Here is a 23,717-nt window from a genome sequence, read left to right as displayed (position 1 = left end):
CTCTGGTACAATCTTGACAGGTTTAGTTTACCACCCGCTATCAGATATTTAATGCAATCACTTTACAGATTTTTCTATTTAATAAAATTGCATTTACAAAAAAAAATAAAAATAATTGGAGGCAGTGGCACTCAAATGCTTGTATTTCTTAAACATTATCAAACAGTAGTGACCTTTAAAAATGTAAACATTCATCAGTTCTACATTGTAGAAAATTGACTGGACGTAGACCCCAATATTACACTTTCATGGAGGAAATAAAAACTAAAGTGTGGTTAAAACAACCAGTTTACAAAAGGGGTGGTGGAAATACCAGGACGAGGTTGGCCCCATGTGGCCTCAGGATTTTGGGACATGCCAGCATCCTGGAGCTGTGCCTAGATCAATCAGTGACCATTTCACTCTGACAGCCTAGAGCACAGGGCACAACACAAAACCCACTGTGTCTAAAACATCATACATACTGCCCACAAACTGATGAAATTCAATGAAAAATATGGCACTTTAACTAGCCTTCAGTGTGCAAAAGGCTATCACATCACGGTCATCATTTAGATGTTACATTTTCTCTTCATCTCGGAGTCTGCTGCTCAGTTTGTCCAGAATGATGTTGAGCTCCATGTTCTTGTTCAACTTCAGGTAGAAGTCCTTTCTGACTGGATGAATAGTCAGCCAATCAGCAGCCACTTCTGCCAGCAGACGGATGTGTTTCTCCATTTCACCTGTTCAATAGAGGTAAAGAGAGGAGGAACAGCTAATCATATGACCGTGTTTTATTAACGATGTAAGACAGCAACACATTTCCTACTGCAAAATAATGGTGAATGTTACAGCAAAATGCGGTTTGCCTCAGTTTTTTTTCTACATGCTCACCTAGATTTCCAGTTGTTAAAGTTATACAGAGGTGTCAAAAGTATTCACATTCATTACTCAAGTAGAAGTATAGATACTTGATACGTTTGAAAAGACTTCTGTAGAGGTATCAACTCAAGCTTTTTACTGAAGTAAAAGTACTGGTTTTAAAACTACTTAAAGTATAAAAGTTAAAGTAATGTAAGGTTTTTTTGTGTCTGTTTTTTTGAACGATGACAAGCCAGAATGAAAACAAGCCAAACTGAAATAGGAGTAACAAGGCTATTTTTAAAATGTAAGGAGTAGAAAGTAGAGATAATTGCATGGAAATGTAAGGAGTAGAAGTAAAAAGTCTGCTGTAAATAATAACTCCAGTAAAGTATAGATACCCAAAATTTCTACTTAAGTAAGGTAACAAAGTATTTGTACTTCGTTACTTGACACCTCTGAAGTTATACAGAGGGGAAAAAATAAATAAAATACTTCCACAAGTGACAAAATTCCCATCCTGCTTTGCATTTATCTGCTGTTTGAACCAACCTGTGCTGAGAGCAGATTTGTAGCTGGCCACCATCCTGTTACAGGCCAATTCCAATATTAAAGCCGGTTTCTTCTCTGCAACAAAAACGTTCCGGAGAATCCGGGCCAGCTCAGGAAGCCGTGACATCATCAGCAGGCGCTCTTCCTGGGTGGGGTTTCGAGTCATGGCTGCCTGGAGCTTCTGGGCCTCCTTTGCCCGAATCTGAAACAACATAAGGATAAATCACAACATTGTTTTCTAATGGGGAAAAGGCTAATTCAACCATGGATGCAGGCCTGGTGTCGCTGCAAAATAACCTTGGGAAGGAACTTGTTTTGGAACATGTTTACATTCAAAAATTGTTTAAGTTGTGCACCAGAAAACTCCGATAGTATAGCTGGCTGTCTGGATTTACTGCAGAGATCTGAGGAGCAGTTAACCATAGTCCTCATAAATCCACCGGAGTTTAAAATTACAACACAAAGAAAGCGGAAGGTACCGGACATCTGGCCCAAAAAAATAAAATAAAAAAGTGAAATCCTCTGGAATTTTCGGCAGCAACGGAGCAATCCCGGAAGTGGAACGTTGTGGACATAGACTAACCAAAACATGACCTTAAGGGACCAGCAGACAGAAGCCTGATGAGCTTGGGCACCATTAAGCTACATTTAAACTCCAGGGTAGTCCAGTGCTTCCCCCAAGTAATACATAAAAAATAAATAAAAAAAATCACTTTGTGGCAGCGACATGGATGTATTAAGAGATTGGACAGCGATAGAGCCAGTGATGTTTCCTGTATGAGACTCTCACACCGCCAGGTCAGATTTCCGGTTACATGATTGGCCACCGCAGCGTGACGTTGGTCTCAACTTTTCGCTGCAGACGCAGGGTCCTTCTTGCACTACCCCCATTCAAAATGAATGGAAAGGGGGGTTTAAAAAAAAAAATTAAATAAAAGCACTGCCGTGACCATCTGCCTCACACAATCATTCGGGCCACTGCTGTGCTCAACTTCCGGTCTGATTAAGCTGGTCAGGAAGAGAGTTCACAGCAAGCGAGTGGGCATGTTGATGATGTTCTATAGTATGACTGACGGTACTGGAAGTAAACAACGAGGGCAAAGAAGAGAGCACGGCGGTGTAATCCGCGGCCTGTTGTGCGAGCGAGAGAGAGAGCGCCAACGGTACACAAGTAGTTCCTTCTCCCGTTGTATTGGTTTGCCCTCTTATGGACATAATGAGCAAAAATAGATATTCAAATCTGTTTTTTTTAGAATGAATATTCAAATGTAATTTTTAGCCAATTTTGACATCCCTAACCCCCAACCTCCTCCTAGTCCACCTACCCTGTCCAGCAGGGACTGGGACACTCCTTTCAGGGCAGTTGGGACTTGAGCTGCAGCTGCAGATGGAGCTGATGCTTGGGGGACTGCTGGCTTCTGCGGAGATGATGGCTCTTTACTCTTTGCAGCTTTGTCTTCAGTCTTTAGAGCCAGAGAAACCAGAGCCTTCTCCATCTGAATGCAGTACAAGAGAGCAATTCCATTGGATTTGGACAGAACCATGCTGAGAGTATGTATTGTAAAATTAAACAACATTTCAACATTACCCATTGACTGTACATTATTTACAGTTTCAGAACATTGACCACTTTTGAAATGACACCGTACCTTGGGCGTCATGAGTGAGCGAGCCTTGTCCAGCACTTCCTGAGCAGTGGAGAGTTTGTCCGTGTGAGGAGGCTGAGGCATCGAGCTAGCCAAGATGGCTGGCACAGTGTCCACATTAAAGTTAGGGTGCCAGCGGGTCAGTTTGTCTTCTGGAACAGACATCGGTGGAACCAATGTGGACAGAAATACCTGTAGACAGAGAGGCAGTTTGTAAACGGGTTAGCAAAAATGAACCAGTCTAATAGACACCAAAATGTATTGCCCATATGCAGTCTTGTATAAAGTACTTGAAAGCAATACTTGAGTAAAAGTATCTTATCAGAAACTTACTTTGGTAGAAGTTCAAAAGTCACCTTTTGGAATATTATTTGAGTCTTACAGCATCTGATATTAACTGTATTTAATTATTAAAAAGTAAAAAAAGAAGCTTTGATTATAAACTTTGTGGCTTTCTATAGAAAAGCATTATATTTGGGATTTCGACACCTTAACGTGAAATTCAAAATCTGACCTCAAAGAGAAAAACAGACTTTTTGTGAGAAGAATCTTTAACGCCAAAGTACGAAAACATTTCTTGCAGGTAACGAGTAACAGAGATGCTTTGGGAAAATGTATTGAGTTAAAGTATGCATTTTATTTAGGAAATACAGTGGTAAAAGCAAAAGTTTCCAGAAATATAAATAACGAAGTACAAATACGTGAAAACTATACTTAAGTACGGTACTTTGTTACATTACAACACAGCCTGTGTGTCAGTAGACTTGTGTCTATCTCAGCTCATACCACACATCGTTTACTCTAAAACTTGGGCCTGTGCCATGTTCGAAATTCCTCCCCGTTTGCTGCCTATGCCTACTACGCTCACTATTTAAAAAATGCACTGGAAGCAATAGCAGAGCAGCTGCTGACCTTGTGGTGCAGTTTGACAATGGAGACCAAATTCAGGTGGAAGATGCGTCTTCTCTCCAGGAGCCGAGAGGCAGACAAGAGAGGACAAGCTTCATTCTGGTCTGAGAAGGACAACAGCACACAGGTTAAATAAATTAACATTAAAAAAAAGGTAGAAGACACATAAGCATCAATGAAAGGGCCCTACAGTTAGACCCACAATTTACATACATCCCATTTAAAGAAATTGTGTTTATTAAAAAGGTGAACTGGTCAAAGTTGTAATAGATATTAAAATAAGCCAACTTAATAATATTTTGAGCACAAGTGGTGACTTCATAGAATGAAAAGGGTGCATTAACCAGAGAGAATGACGGGCTCCACAGTGAGCTGGTAGATGCCCTTCTTAATGTTGCTGTTAAAGGTTGGGATGTTCTTCTCCTGTCTAAATTTGTACGCCTCCGGAAACACAGTCTGTATCTGACCAACGTGGCTCTCCTCAAATCGCCTGCAAAGGGGGAAAAAAAGAGAAAGATTAGCTTCTGCAGCCTGACTGCCACTTTTAACTCCAGAAGAGTCCGGTACCCGACGAGTGACCCACAAGAGAGTCGAGTCCACCACCATGATCTCATGGGGAAGCAAAAAAAGGTCAGTGACATGTAATAAAAAAAAAAAAAAAAAAAAAAAAAAAAAAAATGCTTTGCAGTGAAAAAAAATGGAGAAAAAAAAATGCTTTGCAGTGAAAAAAAAAAATGAAAAAAAAAAAAAAAAAAAAAAAAAAGGCTGGGGAGATGCAGGTTGAGAGCATGGGAGCAGAACAGAGTTGATTTTCTTTGTGACCCTCAAACTTAACTGATTTTGACTTAGTTACATAAGCCAAACCTGAAAGAAATCACACATCAATCCTCAATCTGACAAGTACAACCAGACCCTCTCCCATCCTTCTACCTACTTGTGCATCATGTCCTGAACTCCCCGTTTGATCTTGGGGAAGGTGGCTGCCTCACAGCGGTTGTACAGCATAGAGACCACAGTGTCCATACTCCTGAACATCTCAGCCAGCACCTTGTACTGGTAAGGCAGGGACAGTCCCGGGGGGGCCGCCTGGGCGAGGTTGTGGTACCGCTGGTATCCTGGCTGCTCAGTACTGAGGGAGAGGAGAAAAATCATTTTAGCTTCCGATTTGGACTTACAGTAGCAGTTAGTGGAAATGTAGTGTTCCATCTGCAAAGTACAGATTGGTTGGTAAGGCTGCAGGTATATGTGCTCACCTGTCCGAGATTTGTGCCTCACTCCGCTTGCTCTCCTTGACCTCTCTCTCCACCTTCCTCTGCTGAGCTTTAGCTGCAAGCTCTTTGACTTGTGCTACAGTGAAGTTCAGGGTCTTAGCATCACAGGTGGCATGCAAGACGGTTTTGGGGACAAGGGGGGTGGTAGCGTTGGCAGCTGAACCAGCTGGAGAAGAGGATGTGGAAGCTAAATTACAAGGAGCAGCGCTGGTTAATTCCTCTGCATGTTTCTTGATCCTCTGAAGGCGAGACTTGAGGGCTGCAATGTCCTCTTTACACAAAGCCTGAGAGAAAGGGGGATGCCATGCTGATGAATTTGGGACTTCTTCATGGTTTCCAATTATTGTTATGGTCAACTAATCCCATGTACAGCCCAACCAACAATACATGTATCCTACTAACAAGTATTGTGTGTATCCAAAGTCTGATGCATCTATTAACTTCATGCCATAGGACTCTTTTTGTCTAAACACTATAAAAACATAATGAGCCACACCTCTGCACTGGGTAACGTGTTCCTTCAATACCACGAAAACGCACACTGCATACATGTGAGCAGTTTGGACAAACACATTGACTTTTTTTTTTAAATGAGATTTGTTAATATAAAAAAATATATAACAATACTTACAAGAAAACGTTCAAAACAAATAAACCAAGCTCTGTCATAATTGTGTCACTTCTAATTGAACCTACAGTGCAGTGACTGCACACTAGTGACGAATGATCTCCAGTCAGTCCACTCCAAACTCAGTGTGTTACCTTGCTGGCCTGTCCTTCAGTGTTCTTGCGGCTGACCTGCCCCCTCTGCGAAGAGCTGTTGGTATGGAGGTTCAGGTGGTTCTCCGCATTCTGCCCAGACACCGAGGCCGGAGCTGAGTGCTGCTGGGTCCCCTGACTGGGCAAGATCTGGACTGCAGCCTGGACATACACAGCAACAGCATTGACTTAGCTCCAACTAACTTACGTTGTCATATGTTACACACGTACAATATGGCTGTATGTGCAATTACTGGCAAGTATGCAAACTACACTTCTGGTTTTGGTCAAAGAATGAAGACAAGCCTTAAGGCTGCGTTCACATACAGTCGAATAAACATTTAGCTAGTGTGGGCATTTAATTCAAAGATGGAGGCTTGAGAAGCTGGGTTCCACCAAAACAACATCAACATTACCTGTGGTGTGTCTTGAGGGAGAACCAGTTTCTTTCTGGCCTTCCTGGCCTTCGTAGTTGCTTTCTCTAAAACTTCAGCTTCTTTAACAGTCTCCGCTTGACGTCTCTTCTTGGCTGTGCTGTGGTCGGCGGTGGCTGAAAACAGGGCTCCCCCGAGGTCGAACTCTGTCTCGGCTGAGGTCCGCTTTGGTGTCCGGGGACTACAGTATGTATCTTTCGCGGTGTTACTAACACACTCTCCCTCGTTTAGCTCCACTGCCTCGTCGATAACTCGGACAAACTCTTCATGGACGGAGGACGAACACAGGAAACCACCTTTGTTTTTCGAGGATCTTGACCTTGTGCTGGCAACATTTGTGCTGATCCCAGAAGAGCCATGTTCGACAACAGCGCTCCTGCGCTGCTTGGCTGGTTTCACTGGCCCGGCGATACCTTTCTTTCTCTGGAAAAAGAAATCAGTAACGCGAGCCTGAGACATGTTACTGCTACTTGAAGCAGACACAGGCACTGCAAGAATCTACAATAAACTGAAGTCGGTAAAGCTATAAATACTGTCCACCGGCCTCCGGAAATGTTCACACTTCACAGGAAGAAGTAAGAAAATTCGCGCTAAATCAACGAAGCCACGCCTCATCCGGTCCACGTCCTAGAATAATAAATGTAGGATGGGCCAAGTTGATGAATGGACCACTCGTTTTAAACTTTAAACGTTTCTTTGATGTTTTTGACATTGAGCTGTATTACAGAAAATACAAGTACACATATGTGCTGTTGTTGATTATTTTTTCTTTTTATTGATTTTTTTTTCTTCTCATATTATCTCAATGTACAATGCCAAAATAAATGTGAAAAGGCATCAGACTTAATTTGAACAATCTTGGGACATTACAGAGAGCGTTGACAACAATCAAAGCTGATGACATTAAACATGAATGACTTCCAGCTGATTAGGCCCTGACAGCAGATTAAAACGTTTTCAAGTTGTTAAAAAGCATACAATTTGAGGTCATTTTACTTTAAGTAGGCTATCTGAAGATTTAGCACAAATATATCTTTATGAATCTCAGTATTTTTGTTGAATAAACGAATTTGGTCCCTCTTGGCTGAAACTGAATGTCTCAAAAGTTTAATGACATGATGAATCATTTTTGACAATCATCCCCTGCCCTCACATATCATGATCAATGGCACAGACAAAGCTGCTACAGGTCAACAAGCTATTTTTATTATTTGCCCTTTATTTAATTTCTGTTCACTACTGTGAGTTTTTATACTGTTGAGTTCTTGGTCAATCAAATGTCCCAGGCAAAAGAAAGTGTGAAAAAAAAGTTCCCTTATTTTACCATTTGCTTTTAGAAGCTAATTATATAAGAATAAAAAATAAAAGTAGAATAAGATCGTTTGTTATAGTTTCATTTCCCAACCACAACATTCTATTGTTTGATTTAGTACACAGTAACCTAACTATCCACAAGATCAACACAGCATTATCCCCATTCTTAGTACTTTTACATTAGAGTACTCTGTGTTAATCATCTCTAATAGGCCTATATGCACACATATTTTAACAAACTATGGGTCCCTTAAATTACACACTTAATCCTCTCTTATTGTTTTCTCTCCACTTGTTTTGCAGGTTTAGGGGACAGGCACCTTAAGTACAGTGTATGAGAACATGGCAAAGTAACAGGATTAAAATCAATGTCTTTATCACTATAGTAAGCCTAATTTCACACACTGATCAATAATATTAAAAGGCTTAATGGCAATTTAAGATACAAAATAAGGGATTCTTTCCCTTACTTATTAAACACAAAACTTAACTGAGTATCTTTCCAACGTGGTATCACCGCTTATATTATTTTGATTAGGGCAGTGATTCCCAACTTGGTGGAAAGAGGAAACATTTGAGGGGTTACCAAAATGGATTAAATGAAAAGTTATACAGCTCTGTTACCAGTGTTGTAAGAAAGAACAAATACTTTGTTACTGTATTTAAGTAGAATTTTCACGTATCAGTACTTTACTTAGTTATTTATATTTCTTTTACGCCACTACATATCCTGAAAAAAATGTATACTTTTACTTCACTACATTTCCCCTAACAATGTTCGTTACTCGTTACTTGTAAGAAATGCTTTCATATGTTGGAGTGAACGTTTCTTTCTCACAACAAAATAAAAATTCTGTCTGTTGTCTTTGTTGATGTCAGACTTTGAATTTGATGTTTAAGAAGGTGTGGAAATCCTAAATATTATCCTTTACTATAAGGAAGCCACAATAAAGTTCATTTTCAATTTTCTTTTAAATCTTTTAATAGTTAAGTACATTTAATATCATAAAATTACTTCACTTAAGTTTTTTTTTACTCAAGTAAAATTCTTAAAGGTGACTTTAACTTCTACTTAGTAGTAGCCTACTGCTTTCAAGTACTTTATATAAGACTGTCTGTTACCCATGTTAAATAGCCTATTTTTTTTTTCTTACAGCCCATGGCCTCATACACGCCTTTACCACAAGCAAGACTCAGAGCAACCATTTGACCTGGGCTACTTTGTTTGCCACAGTGCCTTCACGCCATGCTTTTACAGTTTTTATTTGCACGCTGGGGGGCGCCACCAACACACACAACGGCGGTTATTTTGGTGTCAGATAGGGCAGATACATATTGCGGTTTCAAGTAAAACCTATTTCTAGTGCCAGCATTGATTGACGTGTTCATATAAGAAATGCCAATCTATAAACATGCAACACATTTTGAAACCATTCACAGTAGCCTAGGCTATACAATAAAAATAAAAATAAACATGTAATTATTGATCAATGCTCTTCTTTGCTTAGCATTCTCTTTACACCAAAACTTTGTAATTCATTACCAGTGGTGGAAGAAGTAGGCCTATTGAAATCCTTTAAAAGTTCTAATACCACACTGTAGCCTAATAATACTCTGTTACAAGTGCTAAAAGTCCCACATTGAAAATGTTAAGTATATGTTAAGTAGCCTAGCCTATGTAAGCAGGCTATCATCAGGAACATGTAGCCTATTAAAAGTAAAAGTACTCAATGCAGAAATATCCGAAACTGGAAACGATCAAAACAGTTCGGTTAACCAACTAGTGTTTAATCCACTAATCATTTCAGCTGTAGGCCTACACAAATCTTAATTTGTAAAGTAGTAGGACTAACTGAAACTGTCAGATTAATGTAGTGGAGTAAAAAAAAAAAAATATATATATATATATATATTTCCCTTTGAAATGTAGTGGAGGAGAAGTAGAAAGTGACATGAAAAGAAAATACTCAATTCGAGTACAAGTAGCCTGCCCTACCTCACATGTGTAAGTAGCCTACAGTACTTGAGTAAATGTAAGCCTACGTAGTTACATTCCACCAGTGTTAAACACACGTTGAGCAGTGCAGCAGTCACAATCTGCAGTGTTGACTAGCTGGAAGTTTTAGATTCCTATACAGTATATTGCAGCAGGGAGGTGACAAGGCAGCAGAAGCGGCGGCAGTGGAGAATAGCTCCTCTATGAACGCCCTCAGACTTGCCTGTGAATCACATTTTCCACCTACATCACTTTAACTTCAGACTGGGCCCCTCCGAAGCAACATATGCAACAAAACCTTTCTTCCTCACCGACAACTTCTCTGACACGAGGACGGTCTGCTGCTGCGCAGTCACACACAAACAAGAAGACCAATCCAATCGATTTATCGGGATTCGGGAACATTTGTCTAAACTTGAAGACTTTCCACTAAAGTTTTTTTGGATGGAAGATCATGAGCGAGTATCGGAATAATGGTCTATTCATTCCACTGTCACATTTTATCAAGCAACCCCGATGGAGCCGTATAAGTTAGCAAACAAGTGTTTCTGTCCTGATCTATGCAGTTATTAATATCGTTGTTGATTGGACTGAGTATTGATCTGTAGCCTACTGACATGGATCTTCAAGTGATTGTCTGGCTGTTCTACTGCTTTCTGATGCCCACCGTGCTGTTAACAGGTAACTAACTTGAATTTTGTTGAAATAAAAAACTACTGTAAGACGAACATGTGCCAAACTATCAGCTTCCATCAACGTTGACGTGAGCGCTTAAACTCGTAATGTCGCCTACTGGGTGGTGACTGCTGAAGCAGCTGGAGGGAAAACTGTAAAAACTTTGCAACGACTTTTTACAGTTTTCCAGCAGTTCTTCAGTGTCTGATACTGGATTGATAGGCTAGCCTACAAGTCGAGACAACGTGACTGCAAAAGATACTCAGGATTTCATACTGTATGCCACTACCAGCACATGTAGGCTACATGGGGAACTGATATAGTCCTACTCCTAGGAATAGGATCAATAAATCAAATAAAATGTTTGTTTGGAATAGGTGTTTGTGTCGCCTCCCATGGTGTTACGTTGTGGAATTCAATAGTGAGAACGCGAAGCTGTGGGGAAAAATGAACTAAATTCGTTAAGTGATTACTGATTTGGGCTTAGAATATAAGCCGAATTAAGTATTACTCCCAATCTATTTAACAGGTCATAAGTTATTTTCTACCAAATTTTCGCGTTAGCTTATAGGCACAGAAATCCTAAAATTACTGATATTTCAGTTAGGTTCGGCGAGGATCATTTTGTTCTCAGCCTAGCCAAAATCGAATGTGATGCACATGCAACTTCACGTTACTAGTTAATATGTTGACAATGCTGCAAGATCTTCTCAGTTTTCAAACTGTTTTTTTAAAGGGGGTGCACAGAACTTAGTTCTGTCTAAGTCCATGGTATTTAGATTCCTCAGAACATTGGACCTGTCATCCTGTCATTGTTTCTTTTATGCTTTAGTCTTCTTTTGTGGTGTTCTCAGACTGAAACTTTCCCAGTTGATTACTTACATTAAGATATGTATTTTTGTATTGTTGAGGTGGTTCGGGCATCTGGTAAGGATGCCCCCTGGGCGCCTCCCTAGGGAGGTGTTCCAGGCACGTCCAGCTGGGAGGAGGCCTCGGGGAAGACCCAGGACTAGGTGGAGGGATTATATCTCCAACCTGGCCTGGGAACGCCGGGATCCCCAGTCGGAGCTGGTTAATGTTGCTCGGGAAAGGGAAGTTTGGGGTCCCCTGCTGGAGCTGCTCCCCCCGCGACCCGACACCGGATAAGCGGACGAAGATGGATGGATGGATGGATGGATGGATTTTTGTATTACAACTTATCTGACATTTTTATGTTTAAATATGCAAACAAGGCTAATGCTAATCTGTTGCCAAAGTTACTTTGAAAAAGTAACTTAGTTACTTTACAGATTACTTGATTTTAAAATTAACGAAGTTAGATTATAAGTTACTTTATTAGTTACAAATTCAGCAACTGCCGACAACACACCCACAGCTTCAACATAAAAATGACAACCGGTTTACTGTGAGGCAGCTCGGCGTTGCCAATAGTAGGGATCTTGTTTATTATGGCACGAAAGAGAGCGAGTCAACCGTGTTTAAGGGCAGCATTTCCGCTACCACCTGGTGGGACTTGCTCTGTAAGTTTGACTGCAGTGCTGCGACTCCAAATGTTTCTTCAAATTTGACGTAGTGTTTTTGTAGCTAGATAGCACTTTGTCGCCACCAGCACAGAGTGTACAACGAACCTTAATATTGCCGTCTTTAGCTGACACAAACTCAAAATAGTGACTGTATTTCCAGCTAGAAAACGCGCATCTCTCTCCTCCCTCCATTGTTGTTTACGTTTGTGTCGCTGCATGGTACACGTGAACTGTCCACATGCTGAAAACGTGACTTGTCGTGACTTTACTCCCTGACCCGAGACGCAAGAAGAAAGCAAATATATATATTTTTACTAAGGAAAATGACAAAAATAGTAACGCACAGTGACTTGGATAAGTAACTTTAATCTGATTACTGGTTTGGAAAAAGTAACGCGTTAGATTACTCGTTACTGAAAAAAGGTTTGTGCATGCAGCCATGTGGCAACAAAACAGCTTTGATATGGGCTTTTTCAGCATTTAAAAGTACTCTTTTACTATACGGTGGGTGTTAATTCACAACTAGTCTGGCTGCACAGACTAGCTACATAATATTGCTGGGATAAAGCCTGAGATCCTGACATCACACACGCTGGATGTCCGTCCCTTCTGCTAACTCCGGTATTTATTTTGCAAGGGCACTGTTGCTGTATCCTGTATCTGTGTGGTGGTGATTGCGCAGTGGGTATGACACATGCCTATGGTGTAGGAGATACGGGTTCGATTTCCACTGCGATACATCAACCAATGTGTCCCTGAACAAGACACTTAACTCCTAGTTTCTCTAGACCTCTGATATACAGCAATTGTAAGTTGCTTTGGATAAAAGCGTCAGCTATGACATGTATAGTATAGTATCCAGGGCTTAGGACAGTTGTAATTGGTTTAAAGAAATACAAACAAGTTGGAGCAGTTGTTTTTCCCCTATCCCAGAATAGATAAGCGGTGTAGCCAGATCATACTCCAGCGCTGACACAGCGCTATGCAAAAACTAATTTACAACCGACTGCTCGAGCCAGCTTACATGACACATAGAATTCCAGTGAGAAATTGTAGCTATAGTAACACTAATCCGAGCTACAGCAATAAAGTGGGACTTCTTTTTCCTGTCTTTCCTGCTTTTTGCCACAAATATGGTGAATTTTTCTGGGATGTGGTTCATGACTGAATCCTTTTCAAGGCATTGTGGGATAGCAGGCACCGTGGAACTGAGATGTGGAAAAAAGGAATGGCTGAAAGTGGCAGAAATGTACCATGTTTCTGTGAGAGAAGAGCTGATTATGGAAGTTTTTGTTCTTTTGTATGACCTTTCCCTGCAACATTATAAAGATAAAAAATATGAAGTGGTGGGTTGTTTATTTACACAATTCTGGCTAAGATAGAGTGGAGAAGCTGCTTTGTATATTGTATTAATCACTTTCAGGAAGTAATTCAGCACAATTATCTAATATGCAACAGTAAATATAATTTATTTCAAGTGTGATAAACTTTGTTCCAGATGTTAGAAGAAATGTTTGAAGTGAACATATGGTTGTACAAAAGCTTCTTATATCTGGTCTGTAACTTAATAACACCACAGGATTTTGCAGAAATGAAGACTCTATTTTCCAGATTAGGGCTGGGCGATATGGCTGAAAACTGTATCACGATATAAGTGTTTCAATATCGGTCGATATCGACAATTATTGATATTTTTTATGACCTATTTAAAATAAGGACCAGGAGAAAAATATATTAAATTTAAACATTTTTATTTGAAACTTAACCTTCCTCTAATTATAATCCCCTCAGTTATAAATGCAGAAATGTCAACACAACCATGGAAAACACTCAAATAATTAAAATGTAAACATAAGTCTAAAATCACAATGAACAATACAATTATCTCGGCGTATTATTAACAATTATCTCGGCGTGTTCCTTTAACATTAAGGTGCAAAATTAAAGAATAAGTAAGAAATGCTTAATAAAGTGTAATAAAATAGTACAAAGTGTTAAATATAAACATAGAGAAACCTGAAACCTGAGAAGAACTATTTTCTGCAAGTTTAGTGCTAAGAAGCTCACAAGCTTCACCTTCTGATGAATGAAGTGTTTTAAAATATGTGCAGTGTTTTGTAAACATAGGAGAAATTAAAATAAAACTGAGGTAGACTTTACACCTGTAACATAAAAAACAAACCTGATACGTACAGTAAGTTATTATTTTTCTCTGTCTAAAAGTCACGCTACAGCCCTAAACCGTACATGGTGGGGGGGGCTGGTAACCTGGCTTCTCGACAGTGCTCACTCAGCATGTCTGCCTCCGTTATTTCCATGGATGTATTAAGAGAACTGGATACAGTGTTCGGCGGGAAGCCTTGTACGTTCCAATGAGAGGGCTCAAAAGCGCATAAAGCAAACATGGAGCTCGGATCTTCCACATTGTTGGCCTATGATGTCACGATGGACACGCGCACTAGCAACAATTTGTTCGTGTTGTCTTAGCAACCGGTGGCAACATGGTCGTTCATGAGCTTCTCTCTCGTGTCTCTTACAAGTGGCAAACTCATGAACTTGCCGTTTTCATTGCCTAAAATATTCACTAACGTTAAACATTGTGTTTTCGTTGTTCCCGATCGTTTACATGCTTAGCTAAATAAACAATATATGTATTTAGCTATATAACCAAGGAGATTTAATAATTATGTCGTGCTACTAGCTAGCTATCTACTAGCTAGCTATCTACTAACTAGCGCTAGCAGTTAGCCTGTAGTTTCGTGAACAAAGCTTAACCATGGCTTCATCCTTCATCCACGTTAAGTTATAGCTTTACAGCATACAGTCCTCGGATGTATCATAAGAGAGAACCAATGCAATGTAATCACTATGTCTGTAGTAACGTTATGTAGGCATATAGCTAGCTATGTATAGATCTTAAAAAAAAAGATCTAAAAAAAAAAAAAAAAACTCTTGAACCTTGCACTTTCATACGTTTCTTTGTAGCTTAGCTTATTTTAAGCTAATGTACTTGCACTTACTACTTGTTGTCTAGAGTAGTGCATTCATTCTCAATTGAATGCACTTAATTGTAAGTCGCTTTGGATAAAAGCGTCAGCTAAATGACATGTAATGTAATCTTAATACAGCCATGCTAGCTACCCCTGATAATAGCAACTAGCTAGCTAGCCGATAGCCCCGCCAGTTTGGGAAACGCTAATGACGTTACATCCATGTAACAGGCTTTACAGCATACATACATCCCTTGGATGTATCATAACTTCATAAGATAATACCATGGACGTATTAATAGAACACATGGTGAATTACAACCATTAGCTATATCCATTATTACAGCTAGCTACATGAGTTTGGGAGAACAGTTTATATAAAACAAATTATCCGCTGAAATATAGAAGTTTCTTTTGCCACGCAAAGTCTATGTGAAAAGTCTTTCTGGGCCATGGGGTGCAGTACCACCCCTATCCGCTAAGCCGATGTTGGCTTTTAGACATGGTGCTCTTCCTGGGGGCTTGGTTATTTCTTTGTACTGTTTAGTAAGGCACTGATGGTCTGCTGCTTGTGCGGTGTTGCAACTGCAGATGTTGTTGGACATTGCTGGCGAATACGGCTGTGCTCCAAAGTGTGAGCGCGGCTAAGGTGGTAAAACAAGTTTGTGGTACTACCAGTGTTGGTGGGGACGACGGTCTTGCATAATTTGCAGAAGACATTGATCTGACTACGGTCAGACTTATAAAATCCCTGCCACACTGACTTTTCTTGTTTTATCGACAATTTCCTCGCTTGCACTCACTTTCCACTTATCACTCCACGCCACCGGTTCTGTTATTGAAGAATCCAACACGAGACAGCGATATGGCGCAACCAAACTTGATACACACACACACATTGAGCATAGTTACCATTAAAAGCTGTTTGGGATATGGGTTAATCTCTAAACCAATTTATGAAAAATATGTTTAAATATGACCTAATCTTTCTGTAGGGAGCATATTGGTAAGTGGTTTCTGTTATAAAAAGGTTCCATATTTTGTGTGTAACAGAGAGAGAGAACGCAAAGAGAGTGTGTGTCTCCTGACAGGATGTCACTAGAACTTGCAGTATTTCTGTCAACAGTTCATATGAGTCACTGAATTAAAGGAAGTGAAAGATGCCAATGAAATTGCCACACACACACACACAGACACACACACACACACACACAGACTACCCAACAATATACAGGCCTACAAGTCCAGCTGAAATGATTAGACCATTAAACACTTAGTTAATTGACAAAACCTTTTGGATCGTATTTTTACAGTGTGGATTAGTACTTTTACTTTTACTTTTTTACTTAAGTAAAAAATCTCTACATTTCTTCCACCGCTGATCCCAGCATGCATTAGGTTAAAGGAACAGAACATTATAGACATTTAGACTTCTAAGGAATCTTTGGAAACCAAGCTGTCACTCAGTGATAAGCCGAAAGCATGCTGGGTAAGGATTCTGAACCTTAAAGGGGTGATAGAATGATTATATAGTATAGGCAGAACTAGGCTGTGTCTCAAACCGCACACTTCTGTCAGTATACTGCTAATGTGCACTGACCACTTCCTGCCGTAGTGCCCACTATGGATGGTTAGTGTTGTCCCAAACGGAACACTTATGTTAAAACACTTACCGGAAATGACGAGCAGTCGGCTCGCCCCGCCACCTCTGAAAATCTGACGAAAATCTCTTAAACTGACCTTTGTTGATCTGAAATGAAGACAGATTCAGCATCTGCATGGCCTATTTCTCGCTTAAAATGTACTGTACTGGAACCTGTGGTAAGAGATTGTGGGGGTAACAAGCTCGCTGACCCCGCTCTCACTCACACACACCGGCCATTTAGCAGGAAGAGGGGAGCTACAGGCCCTGGAGCTCTGTCAGGGCAGTGGCGTTTGGTAGTCCATTAACCCCAAAAACTGTGACTGCGACAAAATTTGCAATTAGCCATAAATTTTCTTAAAACAGCCCATATTCGACCTCTACATAGTTGATTTCTTGAATAAAAAAGTCAGAAGTGAATTTACTGGTAAAATAGCAGATGAACAATGTATACAATTTCTGAGATCTGCGCGACCTATTCAGAAGACTAAGCTGAACTCAGATCAGTGGTGTAACCTATGTAAATATTTGGGCGTGACAAAGGTAGAGACTAGAGCCAAATGAGGAGGAGCCGCCGAGTTGACGTCAACTCGGTGGCTCATTGAGATTTGCCCATTTTCAGAGGCAGTTTCAAATTGTGAGATTTGCAGAGGAAAGAGTTGTCAATGGGATTTTGAGGTTCTATGTATGTCCTAGTTACCCACTAAACTGTCGTTATTCAACTATGACAAGGAAAAATCGGTTTTGCATTCTATCACCCCTTTTGAGAGATTTATAAATGAGTGACAAAAACATTTAATATTATAGTCCCAATTACATTGCAAAACAGTAAGTGATTGAAATGTGTGCCTTAGCTGAACAGGGTCCTCGTTTGGGGCTGGTGATACTTGGGAAGCAGCTGGCTGGTTTTAAAACCAATGTTTGACTGGTTTCCCGTGTGGCAGCTGCAGTGGTCCTCAGTACTGAACCAGCCAGAACACACTATGGGACTTCAGTTTGTCGATACCTTTCAGCTCTTTGAACTCAATGACCACCATGCTAGCCAAGAACCTCAGCCTGCTGCTTCTTCATTAGCTCACAGGCTGCATACATTATACACACACACACACACACACACACACACACACACACACACACACACACACACACTGGTAAAGTAGTCCAATAAAGTAAGGATACATCCACACTACAGTTTTTTTCATTGATTGAACACAGTTTTCAAAACTCTACACACTTATCCCATGACTTTAACCACAACCTGCAAAACATTGTGGATTTACAGCACTTTGTTCAAATGCTAACACACTGCTGTCAAAACTGTTAACCATACATTCAAAACAGAATAGTCAGTATTCAGTCTGGTGCCTATCAAACACTGCTGATTGCAATTTTAGCTGAAAGCCTAAGCAGGTGTCTTGTTTTAGACCAGTTAGTGAACAAAAACCAACTAAAAATGAAACAATTATACATTGTATCGTTTGAGAGAAACATATAAAAGAGCAATAACATATGTCCAGGTAAGATGTCTGAGGTTATACTGTATACACAGCTGTGAAAAAATGTGAAAAACACTATATATTTACGATAGTAAAACTGCATTCTTACTGTTTTTCAGAAAGTATTGGAGGTGAAAGCAATGGAAACACAATATTCATTTGTATTTAGAGATGATGCAGACATCCAATGTGATTAGGAAAACTTGCTGAATGATGCTGGAGAGAGGCAGGATTAGTCACACTATTCTTTGTTACGGTTATGTACCTTTAGTTTTTTTTCCAGTAATTCCATAAATTACTAGAGACAAAATACTATATTGAAGCAAATTGCTGATTTTCATTCCTTCTTGTTTACCTTTTAATTGGTATATTATAAATTCTATATCTTTTCTTTTAAAGAAACTATTGAGTCACTCAAACTGTAAAATGAAAAGTGTGTCATTTCTGTATTGGTGTTTGATGCTAGTGTTTTTACTCTGTGTTCTGAGCAAGGGGGTAAGCTTCGCTTCAGAACTCGAACCTCCTACGGCGCCATTTTGATGCCACAAAGCGATCACCTCCCGTTAGCATTCCATTGACTGCCATTCATTTTGACGTCACTTTGCCAGCGAATAACTTTACATCTGAAGCGTTGAAAGACTCCTTACCCAGCATGCTTTCGGCTTATCACTGAGTGTCCATTGTTTATTTCTAAAGAAACACGACAATGTATAAAAGGCTCATTTACCTTGTACCTCACGTTATGGCTCCGTAAAAATAAGCTAACGATTGTGTCATAACCAAGCGACTTACTGCCGTATAGTACAGGAGAAGCTCGCAGGGAGTTTGGACTTACATGAGCTGTTTAGGTTTAATTACTGATGTTAACTAGCATTTTAGTTAGCAATAATTAGCCTGTGCCCATGTTATCTCCTTACATATAGCTACGCTCTCTGTCTCTGCAAGATTGGGAATGATTGAGATTTCTCTTGGCACAGCTACCAGAAGACTTACAACTTTCAGACAGGTTGTTCACGTCACATTTACTTTGTTTCTCTCAGTTGGGGTAACGCTCAGCGCTCACCGCAAAAGAGCTTCTAATATCCTTCACTGGTCTCCGTTCAGAGCAACGGGATATGTTGATCCATTCTTATATACTGTCTATGATTCTGAGTGACAGTGTGTGTTATCTCAATGAGGATTGTTCATTTTTTTTAAGATACATTTTTTATTTATTTTTTCATTTTCAACAACAACAACAGAAGTGACAAACACACTTGAACAAGAATATGTGGGAAATGTTGTCCCAAACTATCTATCAATTAATTACGTTCCCCTCCGGGCTCAGCTCTCGCGCCCATTTATTTACTTTTGGGAGTTCTCCTACGGATACTTGCATCAATTTAACATAAATCCTGGACACAAATCCTCTCGCAGGAAAATCAACAAGCCATTTAATGATTGGGTGGGTCTCGAGACTGTTTCCCCATGGTACTCCATAACATTTTATGGCTGATCTTAAGCGAAGATAAAGGAAAGGGTGTCCTAGGGATCTCAAAGCTAGTTCTCAAGTCCTCAAAGCTCAACATACCTTCCCCATTGAATAACTGGTTTAGAGTATAAATACCTCTGTCACTCCACTGGTTACAAACAAAAGGTTTCTTAACATTCATTAAGTGCATGTTGTGCCAAATTGGGATGCTCAAATGCCACTTATTGGTGTAGCGAAGTTGCTCCTCCACCTGTTTAAAGGACACACACCTGCAAAGGCGAGGTCTTGCAGGTCTTCCAGTGAGGTTTTGCTCTATTTCTCTCCATGGGACTGTGATGAGGGGTCTATCCACACTCTGAGGGCCCGTAGCTGAAAGGCTCTATGGTACACTATAAGGTTGGGGAGGGCCAGGCCTCCCGTGTTCGTGGTACGTTGCAAGGTAGAGTATTTTAGCCTAGGTGGTTTACTCTTCCAAATATACTGCCGGATTACGGCATCATGTTTCTTCCAGAAATTTATTGGTGGGGGTAAGAGGATCATTGTACTTAAGAAGTTCACACGAGGAACTATGTTCATTTTAACAACTGCAATCCTGGACCATAGCGATGCCGGCAGCGCAGACCAATTAATCAGATTTGAAAAGTACTTAGTATAGTTTCATAGTTGTCCTGGACAACTCGCTGTAGCGATGCATAGATGGTGATGCCCAAATATGTAATTTTACTTTGGGGTGGTATTATATCACTAATAGGTGATGTCACCTGTTTGTTGTTCAAATGGGGCAGATTAGATTTATTCCAATTGATTTTATAGCCGGAGATTGAGCCAAATTTGTTAAAGATTTTAAGGAGACATGTCCGATATGTGTTTTGGGGCTTTTGTGTGGTTGACCCCTGATCTATCCTGATTTAAGTCTAGTACCGCATTCATGTCTCCCCCTATAATTAGTGAGTATTCATTGAGAGAAAGCAATTCATTGGTTAGGCGTGGGAAAAGCTTTCATCATATGTAGCCGGTGCATATACTGAGTGAGTGTGCATCTCCGTGACAGCAAAACAATGGAGCCCTTGGTTCTGGTGTCATCACTAGATGCAGCAGCAACTTTGAAATATTTATTTTGTAGACGATTTACATCTCTTTTACACAAATGTGATTCTTGAATAAGCGCCATGTCTCGTTTGATCGGCCCGTTTAGCCCCCTGATGTTAACAAAAAGGATTCAAAGTTCAGCCATCTTCAAAATTTACACGTACTGTATATATGTCTTGAGTACCCCTACAGTACTCACTGATACATTTGTAACAAAGGCTGAGCTGTTAGATCTAAACACAGTGTGGTGCAAACACAAAACATTAAATAAATCCCCTAACCCTCCGAGACCACAGACCCCCTTCCCTCTCTGTAGGATACGTGGCCGCATAAAACGCAGCTCGCACAAAAACTCAGCTCAAAACTGCCCCCTGTCTAAAGTCACAGGTTAACTGAAACAGGTCTAATGTTTTCCTATGTTATAAACATGAACAATGTTACAAAAAAAACTTAAAACTAAGTCCCAACCATCTATTAAGTTCTGAAATAAACTGTATGAAAAACAAATCAGCCGTGTAGGAGTAATAGACATAGATTATAAAATGTCGTCAAATCAAATGCTCCTTATAACTCGGCTCCCAAGCTCATACATTATAATTCAACCAGCTATTATGCTCTGAAATAGCCTATGTGGGTAAAAAAAAACATGTAAGAGTAGTAAATATAGATTATAAGATAAGTGTTTATCATGTTCTTAGGCTGTGTAAATTGAGCAATCCATGTCCGTCATTGTTTTCAGCCTCATCAAACATTCCTTTACAAGTCAGGTTACTAAATTTACATGCAGTGTCCACGGTTAAACTTTCAGTGTTCCAGATACGCTAATCCACAGTCGTAAGGTACACCCGCTCGCTTCCCGCACCGGAGGTCCCCACGCCGCCCTCCGGGCCCGATGACAACTCCCGGTTCGGTTGCGAAGCATTCAGCGCGGGTGTCACGTCTCTTTCCTTCATATCCAAATCCCGACACAACTTGTCTGCTTCCTCGGGTGCAGTGAAAGTGAACGTTCTCCCTCCGTGGTTTACTCTCAGAGTTACCAGATAAATGAGAAAGTTTGGGATGCCTTTAGCATGTATCTTACGCTGTACTCCTATAAATCCCTGGCAGTGAGTTGGACAGTGAGAGCGCTGTAGTCAGGCTTAAAGTGCAGCGTTGCGTTGGAATCACAAATCGGGCCTTCCTGCTGTGCTTGTCTCGCCCCCTGAGAATCAGCATGCGTGTTGCTGTCCCCTTGCCGTAGATTCTATGTGCCCTGTCAATTTCGATGGTAGTCCTGTTCCGTAAAGAGGGGATCCATTTTGGCAATTATTTTGCAAAAATCCAACTGGGTCGTCTTTTTCGTTGCCCTCTTTATTATTTTATGTTGTTATTTATTCTGGATCTATCTTCCAGTTCAGCCAACTTTAACTCGAATTTTCTCTGGTCATCAATGCAGGCTTTCACCGTGTTTCTCATCTGTCCGCTATCCTTCTGCGCCTCGTCTAGTCACTTTATTAAATCTCTTACTGTAGTTCCCTGCTTCTTCAGCTCTGTCCTAAAGTGTTGAAGCGAGGTGTCAATTTCTGCTAACGCTTCCTTCACTGCGAAGCCCACTTTGTTGTCTTTCCAGAACCCTGGCCATGGCCTCCTCCATACGTATGTCTACGTTAGCAAAAGAAACCTTGCTAGCCGACGCCATGTTAGCAGAATTGGCAGAATTCTTTGCCTGAGTAACCGAATGCAGGGTCTGCTTTTTCGCTCCTCCAGGCATTTCACTAAGTTACTGTGGTGATAAACGAAACTGTTGACGTTGAGTAAAAAAGAATAGACCTGGTTTTTAAAGAAAATGCGGCTATGGGGCTAAGAGCTTCACTTCTGAGCAGCCAATGCGATCCGTCGGTCAAAATATAGCTCCACTGAGCCTGTTTTGAGACGTGTGTTAAGAGTTGTGTTGCTTGGAATGAGTTTTACAGGTGATGTGAACTGTTTATGGTGCCTGTTGGAAGTGCAGACTGTAGTTTGAGTTTTGCACATGTGGCTTCAGTTGTGCCCACTGTAATATGTTTTTTTGTTTTACTGTACCGCATAACTTGCTACGTTTACGCCTAGCTACTACCGCTTTAGTTTGATAACATGGGAAATGCGTTTTAGTCCGGACCAGTAGAAACGGAGACTTTTTAAAATGATGAAGCAGATACCCATGTTTGCTTCCTGATTGGATTTTATCAGTCATGACTTGTCCTTTTCTGATTCATCACAACCTATCACTTGACCCTTTTCTGGAAGAAAATGACAATTACAGGCTTTGCTGACCTTGTTGTCTATGCTAGCAGCTGTTGTGTAGTTAAAATCTGCATTTTAGAATGCTACTACTGCTTATATGCGCCGGAGCCAAGCTATTATTCGAGGGATTTGCAACAAGGTCTAGCCTGAAATTTTCCTACAATAACATCACATCCAATCAAAAAAGTAAATAACTAGTCACAGTCTTTAAACTCTTACCGAACAGATAATTTATATTTGAATGCATTTTGCAATCAAAATCAAAAGTTTTTTCAAACAATAACTTCTGTTTTCCTCGTAACACCCTGAGGGTTTGACTAATACCTGCAACAATCATTCCTATCCCATTAGGTTTTTATGCAATGGAAACGTTGTTTACTGCTCCAGTAAAAAGGACGAACCTTAGATACGACTTGACAATGGGAGATATTTCTAGCCCGCTTAGCTCATAGAACCCATGATTCAAATTCAGTGGGTGCGAACGCCTAGTAGTTCCCTGCAAAGTGGACTGCACTGGGTATTCAGCCATGGTAAGTGAGATTCCAAGGGAGCAAAAATGCTCCGTTCAAAGGGAACTGTGAACTGGCAAGAACTGAACAACGGTTCATTAGTTCGCCGGAAGCTGACAAGCAAGATTAACCATCAGTCAATGCGCCTTGGTGGAATGACAACATACATCTTTTAAATTAATCAAATCACATTTATTCACAAGTTATATACATTTCAATAGAATAACTTTTGTAATGGTATCAGTTTTGTTTCTATATTTTATTTCAGTAGTGTAAAATTTCCACAGTAGCAGTAGGCCTGTAACAATTATTACATAATTGTCAATTTATTTTACACAA

At 40.3% G+C, this 23,717-nt stretch overlaps 2 protein-coding genes across 5 annotated transcripts in view; one reads left to right on the top strand and one right to left on the bottom strand.

Annotated features, from left to right (window-relative positions):
• Positions 1-115: 115 nt before the first annotated feature.
• On the bottom strand, positions 116-7,036 carry cdt1 (chromatin licensing and DNA replication factor 1). Its single transcript, XM_028604258.1, has 10 exons — positions 6,394-7,036; positions 5,981-6,139; positions 5,201-5,502; positions 4,882-5,076; positions 4,292-4,437; positions 3,951-4,051; positions 3,042-3,230; positions 2,718-2,888; positions 1,393-1,594; positions 116-722 (listed from the first exon to the last, which is right to left on the bottom strand). Exons 1-10 carry the CDS (start codon positions 6,868-6,870, stop codon positions 559-561), a joined length of 2,106 nt encoding a protein of 701 aa, XP_028460059.1. The 5' UTR covers positions 6,871-7,036; the 3' UTR covers positions 116-558.
• A 2,808-nt stretch (positions 7,037-9,844) lies between these two features.
• The window catches only part of piezo1 (piezo type mechanosensitive ion channel component 1 (Er blood group)), a 175,763-nt gene continuing 161,890 nt past the window's right edge, over positions 9,845-23,717 (top strand). For all 4 annotated transcript variants that reach the window (XM_028604250.1, XM_028604248.1, XM_028604247.1 and 1 more), the window contains exon 1: positions 9,845-10,402. In XM_028604250.1, the coding sequence (XP_028460051.1) occupies positions 10,339-10,402 (64 nt within the window). In that variant the 5' untranslated portion in view covers positions 9,845-10,338. The remainder of the gene's footprint in view (positions 10,403-23,717) is intronic.

The sequence above is a fragment of the Perca flavescens genome, chromosome 17, assembly GCF_004354835.1.
Source record: "Perca flavescens isolate YP-PL-M2 chromosome 17, PFLA_1.0, whole genome shotgun sequence".
NCBI lineage: Eukaryota > Metazoa > Chordata > Actinopteri > Perciformes > Percidae > Perca > Perca flavescens.
This window is presented reverse-complemented; position numbering and strand designations above follow the sequence as displayed.